Here is a 19,775-nt window from a genome sequence, read left to right on the forward strand (position 1 = left end):
AAGCTCCTAAATCTCCCACTGGCTGTGTAGTAGCACTCAACCTCATGTGCTGCTTTGGATTCATTCCAATCTAGCGTTGGTTCAAATGTTTGTATGACATGTAAATTAGTACGCAGTTAATCCTAAAACAAGCCTGCACAATGTGATTTGATAAACCATGCCGGCGGAGAGACAGCCTTGGAGAAAAAGTAATGACATGCTTGGCCCAACAGAGGGGGCCTTTTGCTTGTGCAGACTAAATCGTGTTGGAGAGGCAAACCGAAGGCTGAAGGTTCAGGCTGGGAGTTGCAGCTGAAAGTCCCTGTCGGTTGCAGTGATCTTTTAGAGTGCATAGAGACAGAAATCTGGAACAAACGGTTACGTTTTTAAGAGATTCCATTAGATTGTGCCTGTTAAATTTGTATGCTAACCTATCTCAAGCTAAAAGGGAAGCAAATGGCTTATCTTTGTATATGGTTAGTAAAACACTTGGGAAATTGGAACATAACATAGTCGGTGCGGTTTCTTGGCATTGCCTTGGTGTTGTGCTTTGTAAGGTCAATGGAAAAGATGCTCAGCTGTTGCAAAATTCAGGAATGAGATCCTTGTCTGGCCTGTGCAGGAAGAGTGTCCCTGTAACCAAAGAGTGGTAAAAAGACCCCCAAAAAATGAAGAAGGGAAAGGAAAGTAGCGATAGCAGCCTGTTTGTTTGTGTGCTCCAGGATTGTATTTATATTAGATATTTGTAAGCTTAGAAGTGTACTTTGTTTGGAACAACTGTTTCAGGCCATGCAGTTGTTTCTTAGTGAAAACACGATGCCATTAAACAGGAGGTAAACGAGATGAAGAGGTTGTTCAAAGAAGGGAAGAGCAAGTGCAGTAATAAAATCAAAGTGTCTGACGAGTGGAAATAGGGAGAACAGAACAGGGAGTGCTACTGGGTGACTGTAAGTACCAAAGGCATGCTGATATGGGGGGTGTGGGGTCAACGATCCCTCTCCTAATCTGTGAGCACTACTGGCATGCATGGCAGCAAAATGACAGTAGCTGTTGTACCTCTTCATACTCCTTGTCCTTCCAGAGAGCAGTTTTACCCGAGGCAGCAAACTGTAGGCTCCCATCAGTCTTGCTCCACTCGTGGTGCTCTTGCTCACGCGTTTGTGCACGTAGGCAGACACACACAACCTGAAAATGTGGCTCTGGCCACGAAACCCCAGTGTAGCTCCTTATGTCTTTAGCTCCTGTGGTCAAGCACAAGCAACTTCTATTCCTCAGGAGCAAAGCAAAATGCTCTTTGGTAGATAGATTTATCCACATGATGTCTGCAGTCTCTTCAGGGAAGGATCTGGTGTAATGGGCCAGAGGTGGTTTTTGTGGTTTGACTAGTTTTTATGCATAAGAGCAGAGCTTTGTGCGTCTTCTTGGCATGACATTAAAATGCAGAGTTATTTAAAAAAACAAACAGACTTGGAGTAGTATTTTATATATATATTGTTATATACACACATCCATATTTGTTTTATTTATATTCCTTCTTTGTAATCCACTTATTCCAGCCAGGATGGAATGTTAAATTGAAAGTAGTTATTGTCAGTGTTAAACTGCATTTATTTACAATGCAGATATAAAACTTGCTTTCTGTAAATGAAAATCCCCCGTGGAGTTCATTTGAAAGTAGACTTCATTAGACTGTTACTTCACAAACTACACCAGGAAGAGTATAATCAAAGAATTTGTCTCAATTAATGTAAAACAGACAAAATTAATTACAGATTAATTCAGCTTTATTAGATGTTCCCTCCCCCAGTCTTTGTGTAAAGCAGATACTGGTAGTAAAGAACATTTCAGTAAATGAGGTCTGCTCAGTTACACTGGGTCTGCCTCCCTTCTTGAAAAGTTAAATACAAAAGAATTGTACAAATGGGGCTGAACGGAGAGCCCTGTGTTGGGGCAGCTACATAGTGCTGGGATGTTGGCGCTTGGAGCAGTATTGCAGCTTGGTTTTCCAAAAGAGAGACAGAAGAACCCCAGAAGCTGAATTACTTTACTTCTTGAAACCTTTGCACAATTCCTTGTACTGCCATAAAGAGGTATTCTTCTTAGTAAAAAAACTACACAGAGCTCTTGCAGCTTTCATCTGTTCATTTGATTTTTGCTTTTATTTTCAGAAGAAATGTAGATGTAGCTGTTAAAGAGGTTACCTTCTAATTTGACTTTATAGGAATTTTTAGCTAGCCTGAGTATTCCTGCCAATGAGCTTGAGCTAAGAGTTTAATTGGCTTATGGTAGTTGTGTGGAGAGTGTCTGTCCTCTGATTTTCACTCTGAAGGCAGATAATGTTGAAAAAATACTCTGAGGTTTCTCTGTATGCTCAAATAAGAAACTGGAAGTGTTGCGTTTCCCGTGAGCTGGTTTACAAACGCCATAATAAGCTACTGACTTTGCACAGAATTTACTACTTTTAGGGTCTGTGTTAAAAAGCAAAGGCAAAAGAAAGCTGTTCTAATTGCTTTTGAAGGTGACTGGTGCATCTCATGCATGTCCTCAATGTGAATATGGTGAAAAATGGTAAAATATTTTTAAATGTTAATAAAACAATTTTGCAATGCAAAAATTACGGATTTCAGTTACATACTGCCCCTGTAAAACAACACAGCACCCTTTGCATTGAGTAAGGATCTGTTTGTGACTGGGGTGAGAATAAGCACAGATGACAGGTCCTCGCAAATGCTTTACTCATCCTTACCATTGTAGTATGGATTCTTAGCTGGAGAGCCCAGAGGTGAGTTTGTTTGACTCATTTTGGTACATTTTGGCTGCTCATGAAGCAGGCAGGATATGTGAGACCGGGCAAGAGAGAATTTGCCGCATGTGACTTAAATATTCTGATGTGTAGCTGGCGATATCAAAGAAATCAATAAACGAAAGGTGTGGTGTGTCTGTGTGCCTTGCATAAAAAGCATCCTGCTCGCTGCTTAACTCAGCAAGCCTCAGCTGATTGTTGCTAATGCCCTGCCGCAAGTTTTAGCACCCAGTGCCATATGCTGTCCTTAAACTGAGCTCCGAACCCCGGCTACACCCAGAGCTCCTCTGCCGAGGCAGGGAGGCCTCTGGCCACGAAGGGATAGTTGGTACTGGCCCAGCAGGCTGCTTCTCGGGTACCAGTGGCGAATTAACCTGTGGGTCTCCCAGCCCAGTCCATACATTATTATGAGCTACGTGCAAAGCGCTGAGGAGATGGAAATGTCCAAGACCTGATCCTCTGTCCTGTGTCACTGCTTTCATGCTGCTCCCAGTCTGGCAAAAATCATCTTCCACGTATAAGCAGTTTTATTCGTTCATTTTTGCTTTTATCCCGCTGAAAGCCGGGGCAGAGGGGCAGCTGGACCCCTGCTGCCCCTTGCCCCAAGCCTGTAGGCTGGTGCCTGTGAGCCACACGCCGGAGGTGAACGGGAACAAAACCGTGTGAAACATTCAACAGAACTCAAAAGCATTAAAGCGAAATTGGTGTCGGTGGTGGTGGGGATCCGTAAAGAGTGAAATTGGGGGCGGATCCGTCAAGATGTCCAGCTTAACTCCCACAGCCAAACGACGGCGCCGGCAGCCCTCAGCTGAGGCGTTCGCCGGGCAGGGGCGGGATGCCCGGCCCTGGGGGGGCACGCACCGCCCGGGGGGAGCCAGCCGAGCCCTGTCACCCTCCCTGCCGCCCTCCCTGTCACCGTGCCGGCCCCGGCGTCGCCGTCGGGGGGCAGCAGGCGGCGGGGGGCCGGGGAGGAGGTGGCCGGGCACCGCCTCCCATCCGCCGGGCGCGGGGAGGCCGGGCGGGGCGGGCGGCGGGGGCAGACGGTGCCTGAGAGGCAGGCGGAGGGGCGTTGCTGCGGGAGGCCGCCCTGCAGCCGCCGGGGAGCTGCCGGGCTCCGCTCCGCTCCGCTGGATGGCGGCGGCCCTCGTCCTGCCCTGCCCGGCTCCCTCGTCCCGGCCCGCCACCGCCACCGCCTCACCGCCGCGCCTCAGGGCGAAGGGGCCGTAGCGGGGCGGGCGAGCTGCTGGTGCCTTGCCGGGGGGAGCCTGCGAGTGGGGCTCTGCTCCGCTCCGCCGCTGCCTTGGAAGGGGAGCAGCTCCCCGGGACAGGGTCGGGGGGCTCAGCAGCCCCCGGTTGTTTTGTTGGTTTTTTTTTTATCTTTTTTTTTGGCCGTGCCTCAGGGACGCGATGCTCGCCCCTGCGAGCGCCGCCGAAGAGCTCGGGACGAGGGGAGAATGAGCCGCCCCTCAGAGCGGGCTCATCCCCAGCCGCTGCCAAAAACAAAGTCAAGGGCTCTCCGATGCTTCTGGCCGTGCCGGATTTAACTTATTTTTTATTTTTTTTTCCTCCGAAATTTCCTCCGTGCCTTCGGTCTGAACCGGCCGCAGCCGCTGCGGAGGCTGCGCTCTGGGGCTGCCGTGCCATGGTTTATTTATACAGGAGATGGGTTTCTGCGCGCCGCGTAAATGGATTACAGTTCAGCAGGCACCTACAGGAGATAATGTGCTGCCTGCTGTAATGCTGGCTCGTTCGGAAGGCTTAATCTGGAGATTTAAGAGACAAATTCTGACCTGAAAAAAGAAGTGGGATGTTCCATGGAGGGCTTTAAGTGGTTGAGCCGCTGCTGGGGTTTGCTATACTTGGTTTGCCTCTGATATCGGAAGATTTCTGTTCCTTTCTTACTGAAGCACTTTATATTTTAGAGGAAAAAAAAAAAAAAAAGTAACTCATATCCAGGTAAAGTTGCATTTAAACCGGTGCACTGATTCTGACCTTAACCACCTCATAAGTTATGCTGTGTATTTTCTATCTATGCATCCTGTGCTAAGGGCAAGTTTACTGTAGCTCTTCGGACTGGTAGTTTTACATGTTTCCCTCGTATCTCTGAAAGCGGAGGCGTGGTGGTACCCCTGTGTGGACAGTTTCGAAATGGGGAAGCCACTGAGCAGGCCGGACTGTTTGCGTCAGAATCCTCCGTGTGTAGGCAAAGGGGAGGAAGATGAAGACCTGAACATCGAAGACTGTTACGTTCCCCAGAGGTCCATCTACGACACGGTGCGGCTCAACGAGCAGATCGATTCGGGCTCCAAGGGCAGCCTCTCCTCGAGGCACTTCACGGACCGGACCTTGCCCTACAGCCACAGGACGCTGGATATCAGCACCCTGTGCTCCAACGGCGCCCTGACGTCTTCCAGCGTGTTTGAGCTCAGGAGTCGCGAGGCCAACAAGTTGGATGAAAAAATGATCTTCGACGCTCTCAAGCTGAACAGCGACATCATTCGAACAGGGGGGCTGCCCAAAGCCAAGTCTCACACGGAAAAGAAGGAGCATCGGCGTTCGTGGAGGATGTTTGTTCCGCCCAACTTTTCAGATTACACGAATAAGAGCGAATGCTCGTTTAGTGAGCCTGCTGATACGTCAGATACAGCTAAATCAGGCAAATGCAAATGGGGTACGAATTCACTTACCTCGGAAGAGGATGATTCTGGTTTGTGCAGCCCTCCAACAGAAAGGGAAGAAAGACAGGATACACTCCCAGCAGGGGAGCAAGCCCAAATACAGAGTTTATCTTCTGCAGAAGAAATCCAGGCATTCGGTCAGCTCAGACCGTTTCTCCCTGCTCTTTGCAGAGAGCAGCAAGCCCCAGTGCTTGCAAGCAGCAGTATCCCTGTCAAGGAAAGCTGCAGATTGACTTCATGTGACATTTTGCCCTCTGGAAGAGTAAAACAAAGCAGTCCACAAAAATGTGAGAGCGATCAGGAAGAGATGGGGGAGAAATACTCTTATTTACAAAGTTTCAAAGAGAGAACTCTGACACATGGAGATCCTCTTCAAGGTGATGGACCAAGTGTTTCCCTCAACCAAAACGAAGTGGAAAATGCATATGAAGTTCATGAAAAGAATAAAACACGAGCCACAACAGTGGAGAGGGATTATGTGGATGATGCACCTCCTCAGTTAGATGTGTATTATACGAATGGTGCTGTGAATACTGGTGATGTGGATTTAGCAAAATACGAGGTTTTATCAGATCCAGAGGAATCAAGTATAGCACATACAGGCTCAAGTGAAAATGCATTTTCTGTTCAACAGCTTGAATTAGATAGCACTGTAAACTGTCCAAAAGCTATCCCAGGGAGAAGTAGAGGCAATATCTGGACTACAGGCATCCAAGAAACCTTGGATACGGTCTGCAATGGCCTGTTGTCTAACAAGGTAATTAAAAAAAAAATCCATTTGTGAAATAGTTGTAATGCAACCTTAAGCATAGCTGTTTACAGAAGTCTTTCAGTTTGGCTGTGGCTGGAGACATTGTACGTTTTATTAATTCAGCAGATGTAGCAGGCAGTGTCAGTGGCGTAGCGCACCCAAGACGTCCAAACTAGGTGAGATGGTCAGCTCCGAAAATGCACGAGGGGCAATCGCTGACAGGGCTGATTACTTCCAGCTGTTGGGTGTACGGTTATTTATTGTCCAGATGGTGTCTGTTACCCTTGATTTGGAGAGCCTCCACCGCGCGCCGATGTTCGTGTTCAGTTTTTACACAGGCTGTGGTTAAAGGCAATGCCATTCAAGGGCAGCTACAGCCCATTTATTCCGGCTGAGCCGCCTTACTCATAAAGGTATAAGCAACAGTATCAGATTGTTGTGGTTTCCAAGGCATGTAGATTAAAGGCTCACCGCATGTTCTGAAAGCCTTCTTTTGCATTTGCGTGCCAGAAAGTCGATCTGACGGCATGGCAGTGTTTTACAAGCACCGGCTCTCACAATGTTTTGTGAGTGGTGGGTGAGGTAAGAAAGTAAAAAGCGAAGCTTGGTAATAAGTAAAGGGTGTTTTGTCAGCTCTGTAATTTTTTTCTTCCCACTCCGGTTGAAATCTGAGATATTTCAGACTTTGTTGCTAAGTTGTTCTGGTAAACTTTGGCCTCAGCAATAATTGTAATTTATTTTAAGCTTCTCCTTGCAAAGAACGCTTGTGTTTGTAAAGGGCAGATTACGGAGATCAGTCCCCTCTGTGGCAGGGCATTGCTTTCAAAAGATGAGGCTTTATGGGACGTAAAAGAAGAATTTGTTATTGATTCTGTGTAAAAAGATTATTCTGCTCCTCCCTACCCTGAAGTGAAGAAAAAGAAGAGCATTTTCCCTTTTCTGGGAGCAGCCAGCTGGTTGTGCCCTGTGAGTTTTTGTGAAACCACAGTTTTCATTTATTTTTTTTGGTCCACAGTAGCAAAACTCTTACGGATGCTTAATTGCTTTTACCCGTCCCGCTCAGTATATTTGCTCTGGCTTCTAGATTGACTTGTCAAGCTCCTGGAAGTGTGCTCAGCCACCTGGGGGCTGCCTCTTTAAAAGAAATCACTTGCCATACTGTGTTTGGTGCTAAAGAGGAGTCATTGGTATGTTTGAAGTGATTTCTGCTTTTCAGGATGCTGAGAAAGGTTGCTTTGAATGCTCTAAATGTACACCAAAACTGTTACTGAATGCTGCTATAGAAATAGAAGGATTTCGGGTCAAAAGTTGAGCATTCTTTAGCATTGTTTATTCATTGGTTATTTTTCACTGGCCTGTGTAATTAATTCAGGGGCTTCAGGCCATTTTCTGATCTCATTGACACTGGTGTCAGCTCAGCCTCATTCAGTTGAATAGAAGTGGAGATTTACATTGCTGTTGCTAATGGTAATAATCTGACTCTGAAAAGCCTTAAATACCTGAGAGAGTAAAATAAAGCAAACAGAAAACTGTTCAAATTGCTCTTTGGGTCCGGTCAAAGCCCTGGCAATTTGCAAGAGTATCTCTCAGAATTAAAAACCATTCTCATGGGTCTCCACTGTGATGCTGTTTCAGCAGCATCCGTAGCGCCTCCTCACTTTTTACCTTTATATTCTCATAAAACCTGCCTTGAAATCATTCTCCATTCACTGCTCCTTTAACTTGAAAGTTTTGTCTTTGCCCTAATTTGGAAAAAAATGCCCAATAGTCTGTCTTGGTGTTTGTTTGTTTATTTAAGGACAATTTACGGTCCTTCTGCACCATGTTTTGGTAGGGTTTATAGACAGATAATGAAACAGATAAATGCATTCCTTGTCTTCAGATGCTTTCCTTGATTCTTTCTCCCTTTCCTTCCTGTCGAGAACTGCTCATGGAAATGTACGTCATTTTACCTCAATGGTGTATTACATTTATTCTGTTTAGATTAAGTCTGTTATGTTTAGATTTATTGATTTATTTTTTTAGGAGGGCGCTGGTGAGGAATGGTTTCCTTTCTTTTAGATACCAACTCAGCAAATTCAGCATGTTTGGGTTGCGTAATGTGATGGAAGCACTAGATGTGTTTTATGTTAGCAGTCATAATGTTTCATGTGTGTCTTGTTTTTCCAACTGCAGGTATTCCAGAAAGAAGAAATTGAACCCCTGCAAGTTAAGCAACAGGAGGTAAATTGGTTGGGCCAAGGCCTTATTCAAAGTGCTGCTAAAAGTACCAACACAGAGAACCTTGAACATGACCTTGAAGACGTTAACACCCGGTGGAAGACTCTTAATAAGAAGGTTAATATTTTGTATACTATTCCACTTTTGTCGTGTCCTATATTTTGCTTACTTATTTACTGACGTCTTTCAAAACACAGGAAATTAAATATTCAGTGAGACTGTGAATTGTGTTGCTTTACACAATACCTTCACCAGTAATTCTAAGGATAAGATTTGTATCGCTTGTTGCTAGAGGTACTGCTGTCATTTATAAGGTTTTGTCAAACTTTCTGTAGGTCCATCATGGTTTTTCATTGAGGAAAGATTCCTCCAGGGCTGCGTGTTCCTTTCTGCTTAAGCAAAGCAGAGAAGGTTGATAACCCAGTCAAAGAGGCAGGAACTGTGATGCCTATATGGGAAAAGCAGCAGTGTCATTTGTAGATAGCTGCTTTTGAGTAGTTCCTCTTCAGTCTTTGTTCACATTTTTTTTTCCCTCTGTTGTATTTGTGTGCACTGGTCATACCTGTGGAGAGCAGCACTGATACAGCCCAACTTTGTGTGACTCGTGGCACAATTCCTTTGTAGTACCTTAAGGGTTGCCTGAGCCTTTGGAAGGTACCACTGCTTTGGAAAACTTGCTGTAGATTTTCTTTTTTTTTCTGATGCTTTGAAGACTTCTCTTCCTGAAGTAGCTGCTGTTGAAAATGGCAAGGGTGGGAAGTGGAAACTGCATTTGGTTTCCTCTGCTCTCTGTCTGCCTGAAGGGATGATGCAGTAGGACCACAGACACTTGTAATGCACCTATTTGTCCTCTCCTTTCCTATTTCTTCTTTCCTTTGAAGGGCTTATTGCCCCTTAACTGCTGCTTTGGGTGCCTGGCTCAGTCTTTTTATAAGGAAAGTATAGACCATCTGAAACACAAACATCCTGTCAGTGTGCTTCATAATACTGTAGCTATATAAAACAGGAGCATCTCTTGTAATGGACTACTAGAGCAGTCTAGTTCACTGAGAGTCAACCTCTCTTCACGGGATGACTGTGGAGATTAATGGTACGTTGTGCCATAGTGCTGCTACAAATAGCTATGAAAATGAGAGCACAAGTTAATGATATTGCCAGGTGTTGAGCAAATTTTGGCCGCTTGTTTCACAGAAATAAGAAAAAAGGTGAGTACAGTCAGATGTTCTATTTTTCGTCAGGTTGCCCAGCGTGCTGCACAATTGCAGGAAGCTCTCCTTCACTGTGGGAGGTTTCAGGATGCCCTTGAATCTCTGCTTAGCTGGCTCATTGATACAGAAGAACTTGTGGCTAATCAGAAGCCACCATCTGCTGAGTTCAAAGTCGTGAAGGCCCAAATACAAGAACAGAAAGTAAGTAAAATCCATTCAGAGTATCTCTCTTTTCACTGGAGCAATGAGAATAAATTCCCAGTCTTTGTCAAAGCATGAAATCTTTTCAGGTGTACCGAGGTGGTTAAGACAGCCATCTGTTTGGTACTCCAGGGTCTGCCCAGGGCTGGGAGAAGGGCTCATCTTCTGGGAGCATAGGATAGCGTATGACACTGCAATCTGAGCTCTAGTTAGAATAATTAACACCCTCTGGAAATAGATGTTAAAGGTCCATTGGAAAAAGGGACGATGTAAAATCCAGTTTTTGGCAATTTCGCAAGTAGGAAATAAAACGTAGAAAGTTTTTCATTGTAATAACTCCAAGGTAATATTGCAGGCTATGGACATAAGTACTTGGATCTTGAACCTGTTGTGATCTGATCATTGTTGGTAATTATTTGGAGTGCTCTTGGGGAATGGCCTGGGTTAATATAAAGACACTAGCAGTGTTATCACCTGTGAATTTTCAAAATGGTCACAGAAAAAAGAAGCACACTGTAGCTCATGAAACATTGTCCATGCAGTTGGACTGTGTGGCCGGCTCCCATGCAGATATTTAATGTAAATCTGTGGCCAAAACAGGTTGTCATTTTGGGATCCCTGCAGAGGAGGGAATGCTCATCTTACCAAAGGTTACTAGAGAATGGGGAGAGGAGTGGCACAGAGGAGTTGAGGGAGAAGTGGAATTTATTCTTGAGGAAGAAAATAATTTATTAGACTAGATCAGTGAATTCCATTCTATGTCTCAAAGTGGTTCAGAGAATAAAATGAGCATCTGGGGGTGGGGAGGAGGGGAGCATCTCTCTTTTTTGATTAGCATTATTCACACCATCACAATATAGCATCACACTTCCATCAAAATAGCATTGATATTTTTTTTGCTTAAGAGGTTTTCAAGAAGTCCAGCTCCTTCTGTTTTTACACTTGTGATATTACAATGTTCCTTAATAACCTGCTGTTGGATGGCTTTCTCTCTAGCTTCTCCAGAGGTTGCTGGATGACCGCAAGCCTACTGTTGAGGTAATCAAGCGTGAAGGGGAGAAAATTGCAGAGTCAGCAGAACCTGCTGATAAAGTGAAAATCTTGAAACAGCTGAGTTTCCTGGACAGTCGATGGGATGCATTGCTCAGTAAAGCTGAAACAAGGTATTTGAAATTCTTTCATAGCTTTGAAAAATATAGATGTAGCACGTGATAGATGGTTAGAAGCAGCAAGTGGAACTCTAATGTGAAATCTTTTTAACTACTATCATACTTGTTCGTACATTACATCGTTGTGTCTCGATGTTGATATAATAGGTCCTCTGAAGAAAAAGTGGAGAGATGTGCCTTGAACAGAGTAAAAGCTTTAAACAAATGTTTAATTTGTTTTAATAACGTTTTAGCCTAAGGTGTGACAATCTGCTAGGATTGACGGCATGTGTGTCCTCTGAACATTTTATCTCTGTTGGTTCATTTAATTGAAGTTTCTTGATGAAGAAAAAGCACATCTATTTTGCATAGAATCGAGTGCATTCTTGACACTTACTAATGATCTTACCTCAAAACTTAAAAATCATGACATGCTGCTACAAAGAGGGGGCACTCAACTCTCTTTTGCTGTTTGATGTCATCTGTGCCATCAGTTTCTAGCATTTAGTAACCCTCATGCTGTCAGTTTCTGATGTACTTACGCAAGGTGCTGAGCTGCCTTAGTTCTCAAGAAAAAAAGGACCATTGAGGTATGCAGATATATTCTAGCAATGCAGAAACACTCTTAAAGAGATTGCAGTCCAATTCCAGTTCCAATTTAAAAAAAAAGACACAATATCCACATATACAGACACTTAGATACTTTATGATTTGTCTATGATTCTAAACTCACCTATATTGTCTTCTACTCCCTCTGTAGTTCCTTTACTCCAAACCTCTTTAGTTGCCTTGTACTAATAATACAATTATTTAATTAGTAGAGTCAACCACTAATAGACAATTATTTCCTTTTTTTTTTTCTCTTTAATTTATTGAAAGTATCTGACTCATTAGCTGGGTAATGTTATGTTTAATTTAATATTCTTCTCCCAGTCTGGTGATGTATAATTAAAAATGAAATTGCATTTTTTCCTAAGCTATCTATTAGTTGGAAGCTTGTCTCCATTTTTCTTTGTCTGGTCTCTCGAAATGAAAAGGAGATCTGACAATGATTTTGAAAACTAAGTAGAGTATTTCTGTGAGCATTCTGTAGCTAACTGTGCCAGGCCTGTCAGGTCTCCCTTGCTTATAAACCTTGGGAAGCATGTGTGAACATAGCTTTTACCTGGAATAAGATCCCCTGTTGAAAGACAATATTGTGATGTTTTTCATGTAGGAAAAATCTCTCTTAAAAGCATGCTCGAGGGAGATTTCTTTCTACTACCAGTGGTGGTAGAGTAGACTATTCCTGTGATCAAGAATCTTCTCTGAAAAGTAATAATCTGGAACAGAAATGTTTTAGATACTGCTTTTTTTTTTTTTTTTGAGGTCAAGTCTCTGTGCTTTATTAACATTGTCTCATTAGTTTCATTGAGAGCTTTTATCCAGAACAAGAGATACAGAGTAGGGCCAAGTAGTTCTGCTCACATCACTGAACAAATGTTAAAAGGTATTTTACAACGCTGAGTAAGCATGATAATGTGTTCTGGTTCAATAAAGCCTTTGAGTAACTTTAAAACTTGTAATAGGGAGATGTAACTTAATGCTTAAAGACAGCTACAAGTTGAGAACTACCTTAATTGGGTATCGAACAATATTTTGCTGAATGGAGTGCTAGAAAAAAAGTATATGAATACAGCACTAATCCTTTTACTTATAAAACTTACCTATCAGCTATAAGAACTTCAAACAGCTTTGGAGGTAGGTTTTGTTTGGGTTTTGTTCACCTTGCTTATTTATTGGATATTGTGGATGTGTTTCTGTTTCATTTTCATATATTTCTATTTCATATTGTAGTTCCTAGAATAAGACAGAATTGTGGTTTTTGTTTGTTTGTTTCCAAAGATTCAAGATTCAAGGGTCTTTTTTTAAAAAAAAAAAAAAAAAAAAATCTAATATATCCTTCCTCACACAAAAAAATTACCTTGTTTGTAGGAACCGCCAGTTGGAAGGCATCTCAGTGGTAGCACAGCAGTTTCATGAAGCTCTGGAGCCACTGGTGGAGTGGCTGACCGCCACAGAGAAGAGGCTTGCAAATGCTGAACCCATTGGAACGCAGGCCTCCAAACTGCAACAGCAGATTGCTCAGCATAAAGTAAGATACAAACCACAGATTTGCTTGTGCCATTCTTTCTAAACTCATCTGTAAAGTACAGCACAAATGGGAGAGCTGATGTGCTGTACCATTGTTTTACCATACTGATTTTTTTCTGTCATTTGAGTTCTATGTGTTTATGTTGGCAATATGTCATTTTTTTATTCAGTTTTTATTTAGTTCCACTTACGTTTCTTTTATGTTTTTCTCATTTTCTTTTCCATTATTCTTCATTATTCAAAAAATATATAGGCTCTAGAAGATGATGTTCTAGCTCACAATAAGAGTTTACATCAGGCCATTAGTATTGGTCAGTCTCTAAAGACTATGAGCTCCAGGGAAGATAAAGATATGGTGCAGGAAAAGCTAGATTCTTCTCAGGCCCGATACATTGAGATTCAAGAGAAGAGCAACAGCAGGTCTGAACTTCTCCAGCAAGCCTACTGCAATGCTCAGATTTTTGGGGAGGACGAAGTTGAATTGATGAACTGGCTGAATGAAGTCCATGATAAACTGAGCAAATTGTCAGTCCAAGATTGCAACGCAGAATTGATTGAGAAACAGCACTCTGAACTACTGGTATTTTGATTTCTGTTCATTTATTATTTCATTCGGTTTTGTATATGGTTTACATATCCATGTTTTATTTATTTTTCATTAATATATTTTTTTTTAAATGGAAACATGCTTACTCCAAATAAAAGTAGTGTCATTTATTATGTCCATGCTTACACAAATGGCATTTCCTCTTAGGATCTTCAGGAGGAGATTCTTCTTAGAAAACAAAATGTTGATTTGGCTATACAAAATGGCTTAGAGCTTCTCAAGCAAACAACAGGTGAGAGTTTTTAGAAAATTACAATTTTCTAAATTCACTGGGCTTTTTTTCTTGTACTTGAAAGTGCTTATGAGAAGATTGAAGTCAAACTTGTAAATATTAGTCCATACTTGCTGCTTAAAGCGGTTGCAGTTGTCTATTTTAATAAAGGTTTGAGGTCAAGGTAGGTTACGTTTTGGACCAAATGTGTGTGAGCAAAAGTCCATTTATGCTTGTAGGGAATTTGGCCCTTGAATTCCTTATTATTTTTAGTGGCAAATTATTTTAGTGAACCTGCATTCCATTCCTAATAGGAAGTTATGAGCATTACTCAGAATGGAGGGCTGTTTGGCAGTGGACACAGTCAATTCCCTGGAGCCATTCACAGATGAATGAGATATTAGACTACCTTTAACTGCAAGAGGAAAGCTTTGACCACTGGAGCTAATATTGTGGGAAAAGTTGCATTCCAGTTGTACACAACGTCTGTTCTGTAGATCAACATCTGTCCAGATTTTCCAGTACTTTTATAGTTCTTGAACTCTGTAAGACACACATGGCCGAAGGAGGGGAATCCTTTTTCTATTCCACACTTAAACATTATGCATATTCTGTAATGAAAACTGAATATATACTAATACATTTTAGGAGGTTGCTTTTATTTTAGCCTTTTGAGTTATTCTGAACAGATGGTAAAGCGTGTACGTGTTAAAAAATGATATAAAATATTACTGTAGTTAATATTTGGTTGATTTTTTTTTTTCTTAGTATTTTCAGTGACTTTTATAATCTGTTTTTTTTGTTGTTGTTGTTAGATTTGGGGGGGGCTTTGTAAGAAGTATCGTGATTTTCTAAAGAACATCTGCATTAAATTTTGGGTCACATGCCTTACTTTCTGAAACTTTAGTAAAGCAAAAAACCACAGAAGGTTAGATCCTGAATTGAGGTAAACTTTGTAGCTCTGTAGACTTTCAGTGAAGTAGAATAATTTACAAGAGGTGAGGATTTGCCCTGTCACCTTGTTTGGGTCATTTTATAAATTAAATTATTGAGATTGCTCTAATAGGTGTGGGTTGATGTTTGGGATTTTTTTTTTCTTTTAAGGATTTGTGTTCACAGGAAATAACATCCTTCTGATATTTTAGGTGATGAAGTTGTAATAATTCAAGATAAACTGGAAGGCATTAAAGCGAGGTACAAAGACATTACAAAATTGAGCTCTGACGTGTCCAAGACCTTAGAGCAGGCTCTGCAGCTTGCAGGTCAACTACACTCAACCCATGAGGAGCTCTGCAAATGGCTTGATAAAGTGGAAGTGGAGTTACTGTCATACGAAACTCAAATACCAAAGGGTGAAGAATTAAGCCAAGCACAAGAAAGACAAAAAGTAGGTTTTAGAACCTGTGAATTATTTATTGCTGAATGATTCAACTAGGTTTTGTGTTAACTTCTGTTTGGCAGGAAGTTGTTTTGTGAATAACTAATTTGGCATCGGATCTCATCTGACTAAATGTAGCAGTAGTTAAGAATTGAACTCACTTTCCAGAGTCATCTGTTATAATCACTTACGAAACTGGGCTGAGGTTTATTTTTAGCACAGAAGCACAACATTTCCTTTTTGTTCGAGCAATTACCTAATCCTGGGAAAACTCCTAAATTGTCAAACAAAGTTATTTTGGTTCTTTAGTTATGACATGGATAAAATCCTAAAAAGTATAAAAAAGACAGCATTTAAATATATTACTAATTTCGTTTATCAATAAGTTTTTTTTTTTTTTTAATGTAGCACAAGTTGGATAGTTTTGAAAGAAAAAAGCTAAAAAAATACATTGGTTTTCTGATATATATATATATTTATATAAAGAAAAAAAAAAAGAATCAGCAATAGGGTTCCCTGTAAAGAAAAATGTCATTCCTGAAGGATTGTATGATGATTTGATTGGGATGTAATCCAGTCATTGCTCATTTCAGGAATCGCTTGAATTCATCATGTTTTGCTTCATTTCATACTTTTGGTGGTGATTTAGTTCTTTATGGAGTTGCAGGGTGCAAAGAATATGTGTTAGTTTTATTTTATCGGGTTGCTTCGTTAACTACTAACAACTCTAATAAATTCCAGAGAATTTCAGAGTATCACATTGACTGGAGAAATGTTTTTAGGATTATTCTATAGAAACTTTCAAGCATCACTCACTTTTCTGTCAAACAACTGACAAGTATCAAAAAGCTCATAAAACGGAGCTGAAAATAATTGTGCTAATTTATCCCTTTGGTGTGCCTGGAACACATTTCAGTTCTCAACACGGTAGTTGAGAGAATAAAAACCATGTGCAAGCTGTGTGTGTGTTCAGCTCATGTGTTGGCACATTTACTTTAAATGGCTTTTTGCAGGAGCTGAAAAAGGAAGCAAAGAACAACAAAGCCTTAGTGGACACCCTGAATGAAGTCGGCAGTGCCTTCCTGGAGCTGGTGCCATGGAGGGCCAGAGAGGGGCTCGACAAGATGATAACAGAGGACAACGAGCGATACAGATTGGTGAGCGACACGATCTCGCAGAAGGTGGATGAGATTGACGCTGCCATCCTGAGATCCCAGCAGGTACAGAAAACTGGGTTTTGGGCCATACTAAGTTGTCTCTGGCAACGTGTACCTGAACTGAAGATGTCCTTTAATAGCGTTGCCAAACGTTTGTTGTGCTCGAGCAGCAAAAGGCCTGTTTGAATGGAATGTGACTCCACTGTAAAGGTATGCATGCCAGAATGTACGCTGGTGTAATCATCTGACTTCTTGTTGACACAAACCTCAGTCCTGCAGCTAATATTGCTCTAACTATCCTGTGGCTTCTTAAGTAGGAGTTTGCTTGGGTAAGAACTGAATGGCTCATAGCTTTCACAGATCAGGTTGTGTTAAGGAAAATAGAGCCCAGTTCCCCAGCAAATCTTCCTGGATGCAACACTGAGATCACTAATGTAGCCATACCTTCAAGCATCAGTTGATTGTCTTGCTCCTCTGTACTTTTGACAAAGCTGGATCATCCTATTCCAAGCTGCACAGGAAAATTTAAATAACAATTGCTTTTACTCATATCCACAACACTTTTCTTCTTGGGACACAAAAACTGAGTTTTTAAATACATGAAAGTTTCTAAACACACAGATGTGTATATATGGTACACTTCGAGAACTGCCATTCTAATTTCATCACTAAATAGTCCCATATTTAAGCTCCGTATATTTAAGCATTGTGGAGACACAATTTCCCAGTGTCTGCCTACAGTTCAGGCATAAAAATATTGGTGGAGATTTGTCTTTCTCCTAACAGTTCCTGTAAATGGTTATAATGGGACAAGGAGAAAGCATGTGTGACACTTCCAAAGTTTGTTGAAAGCTGACTGAAAGAGGCTGGCAGTAACTCAGATCTCCTTATTTCTGAGGTTAAAAATAACTTCATGCTTAACCTTTTAAGGGGTATGCTATGAATATTATCTCATCTCATTAAACTAAATCCTCAAAAATGAAGGGTGTTTTTCTGGTGAGTGATAAGGTGAGATAGAAGAGTGGATGTTGGCTCTCCTTCAACCTGACGGAATTGTGTGAGTATGTTGCATCCCCTAGCACCAGTTCAGCAGATTCAAGTCCAGGCAAGAAAGGTCCAGAGCTGCTGCTCCACTAGGTGATATTGCGAGGGCATCTTGCACCCTACTGCTGCATCCCCCCAACTCCACTTCAGCCCATCTCAAGCCACGCCACTATACTCCCAGGTACTACATCCCATGATGAAGTGGCTTAGTGTGTTTCCAGTGAAGGACAAGCTGCTTTCCATTTTGCTCACAGATAGATAATAAAAAATATTTTTGGAGAAGCGGATGCTTTGTGAGCTTACCCTGCGGCTACTTAAGTACCAATACTATTAAAAATTTCTGGGTGGAGGGCAAAGACACTGAGGACATGAGGGTTCAGTGGAACTGGAGCATTTTTTCTGATAGACATTACTGGGCTATGGTGACAAACACAGTAAGCAATACGAATGAGTAAGCATATTGGTTCATTCTGTAAACGGAGGCTTAAAAGCTTAATAAATTAATGCAATTTCTCCCAAGTGGATAGAATTATCTGAGAGAAATTCTGCTGCATGTTTTCATCCCTATTTCTCAATAGTGAAGGTACTGGTCAGTATCTTACCCCAGCGCAAAGGGTGCCACAAGGAAACAGATCGTATTCTGCAGTTGACTTACTTGTTTTTTGCTCTAAAGCAGCCACAAAGAATGCTTTACAAAGCATTCAGAGAGCAAACCACAATGTTACCATATTCACAAGTCAGTCTTTCTCGATTAGAAGAAGAAGTACCATCATGAACTATGGTTGGTTAAACTGGGTAGGGTTGAAATAGGTGATTTTATAGTGACTTAAGTGAAGCCATGGCTCAAAAAATAACTCTGTCAGGCATAATGGAAAAAATCTCTTTGAATTTTGGATGCAGTGAGCACCGATTTTACGCTTTTTGTTCGTTAATGTTATTTATATGTGCACGTTGCAAATTGGAAATCCTGTACCTTCATCAAATGGAGTTTAGAGTCCAGTCCTTCCTCACTTCTCTGGAATCTGGACATTTCAGTGCCACACCTTGATTTTATTATTTCCATTCGATATCCGATCAATATTACTGACATGCCCATCAATCTTTGGTTTCAGCAAATCATGCTGCAGTTAGTTCGTACCTCTAACACATTTGACGTCACGTTCATTTCCTTTAGTTGGGTCATAAATAGATGGGCTTCCAAAGAGCTTGGTTGTGAAATGCAGTTTCTAAAGTCAGGGTTAAACACCGTTGGTGCATGTGCTTTGTGCTGATGTTTACAGTGCTAATTGTTTCGAGCATACCTTTCTATTGGGAAGTCACAATATTTAGGACAAAATTTTACTTTCTTTTACTTTAAATGAGAAATGACGTATGGTGAAAAAGAATGTGCTCTCTTTCATGTAACAAATGGATTAAATAAGGCTGAAAAAGATTGACTCATAAAGAAAGAAATCTCAGAACTGCTTCTTTTGTTTTTGCGTGACTCATAATTAACCACTAAGACAAGAGTGATTTAGTGGCTAAAGCGAACTGCAGCTCTGTTCCAGGAGCAACGCTGTCATGGTTCTATAGCCACAAATGCACAGACCATCAGATTTAAAAGACAAGAGGGACCGAGTGTGGTCAGAAAGAGACTTCTGAAGAAAGTGTGGTAGTCAACAACACAAGTAACGAGTTCTGACCTAAAATGTCCTAACAGACTTTCAGAATAGCTCAGAGCCACATTAATCTTCATCTAATTGCAGCAGGGATCAGTGTTTTAGAAAAAAAGTAGTTAGCTCTTAGTAGATGTGATGACTGTTTTGTGTATCTGACCATCCTGCACAGCATGGCTGAAGCTCAGAGCTGCCTCTCTTGAGTACTACAATATGTATGTGCTGAGATGCATGCCTATAAACTTGAGCATAAGATATAATACATGATTTTTATTAATTTTCTCTGTAGACTCTTACTTTTCAGCAGAATTGGATCCCCAGGTACTTCTTTTCAGGATCTCTTACTCTCCTTTTCAAATTAGTAAGAAAAAGATCCTCTAAATCCTCTAATTACCTTAGTGCTTCAAGGTAATTTTTGAAACATTAAAGTGTTGACTAACAGGATTCAGAAGTTAATCTTTTAGTGAAAGGGCTGGCTGCACCCAAATGCCCCAAAGTATTTTCAGATTTAATCCGCGGTCTAGATTTAGATGAAATCCTGTCTTCTCTGAATTCAGTGTGGTGTTTTTTTTTCATTGACTTAGTTGAATTGTGATTGTTTC

The 19,775-nt window shown here is 41.5% G+C and overlaps 1 protein-coding gene across 13 annotated transcripts in view; it reads left to right on the plus strand.

Moving 5' to 3' along the window:
- Positions 1 to 19,775, plus strand: part of DST (dystonin) — a 295,457-nt gene that overhangs the window by 219,761 nt on the left and 55,921 nt on the right. For 12 of the 13 annotated variants that reach the window (XM_032183966.1, XM_032183952.1, XM_032183954.1 and 9 more), the window contains 8 exons: positions 8,387 to 8,548; positions 9,670 to 9,840; positions 10,837 to 11,003; positions 12,963 to 13,122; positions 13,375 to 13,701; positions 13,876 to 13,960; positions 15,085 to 15,326; positions 16,331 to 16,537. In XM_032183966.1, coding sequence (XP_032039857.1) covers positions 8,387 to 8,548; positions 9,670 to 9,840; positions 10,837 to 11,003; positions 12,963 to 13,122; positions 13,375 to 13,701; positions 13,876 to 13,960; positions 15,085 to 15,326; positions 16,331 to 16,537 — 1,521 coding nt within the window. The remainder of the gene's footprint in view (positions 1 to 8,386; positions 8,549 to 9,669; positions 9,841 to 10,836; positions 11,004 to 12,962; positions 13,123 to 13,374; positions 13,702 to 13,875; positions 13,961 to 15,084; positions 15,327 to 16,330; positions 16,538 to 19,775) is intronic. The other variant, XM_032183965.1, reaches the window with a different exon arrangement.

The sequence above is a fragment of the Aythya fuligula genome, chromosome 3, assembly GCF_009819795.1.
Source record: "Aythya fuligula isolate bAytFul2 chromosome 3, bAytFul2.pri, whole genome shotgun sequence".
Lineage (NCBI taxonomy): Eukaryota > Metazoa > Chordata > Aves > Anseriformes > Anatidae > Aythya > Aythya fuligula.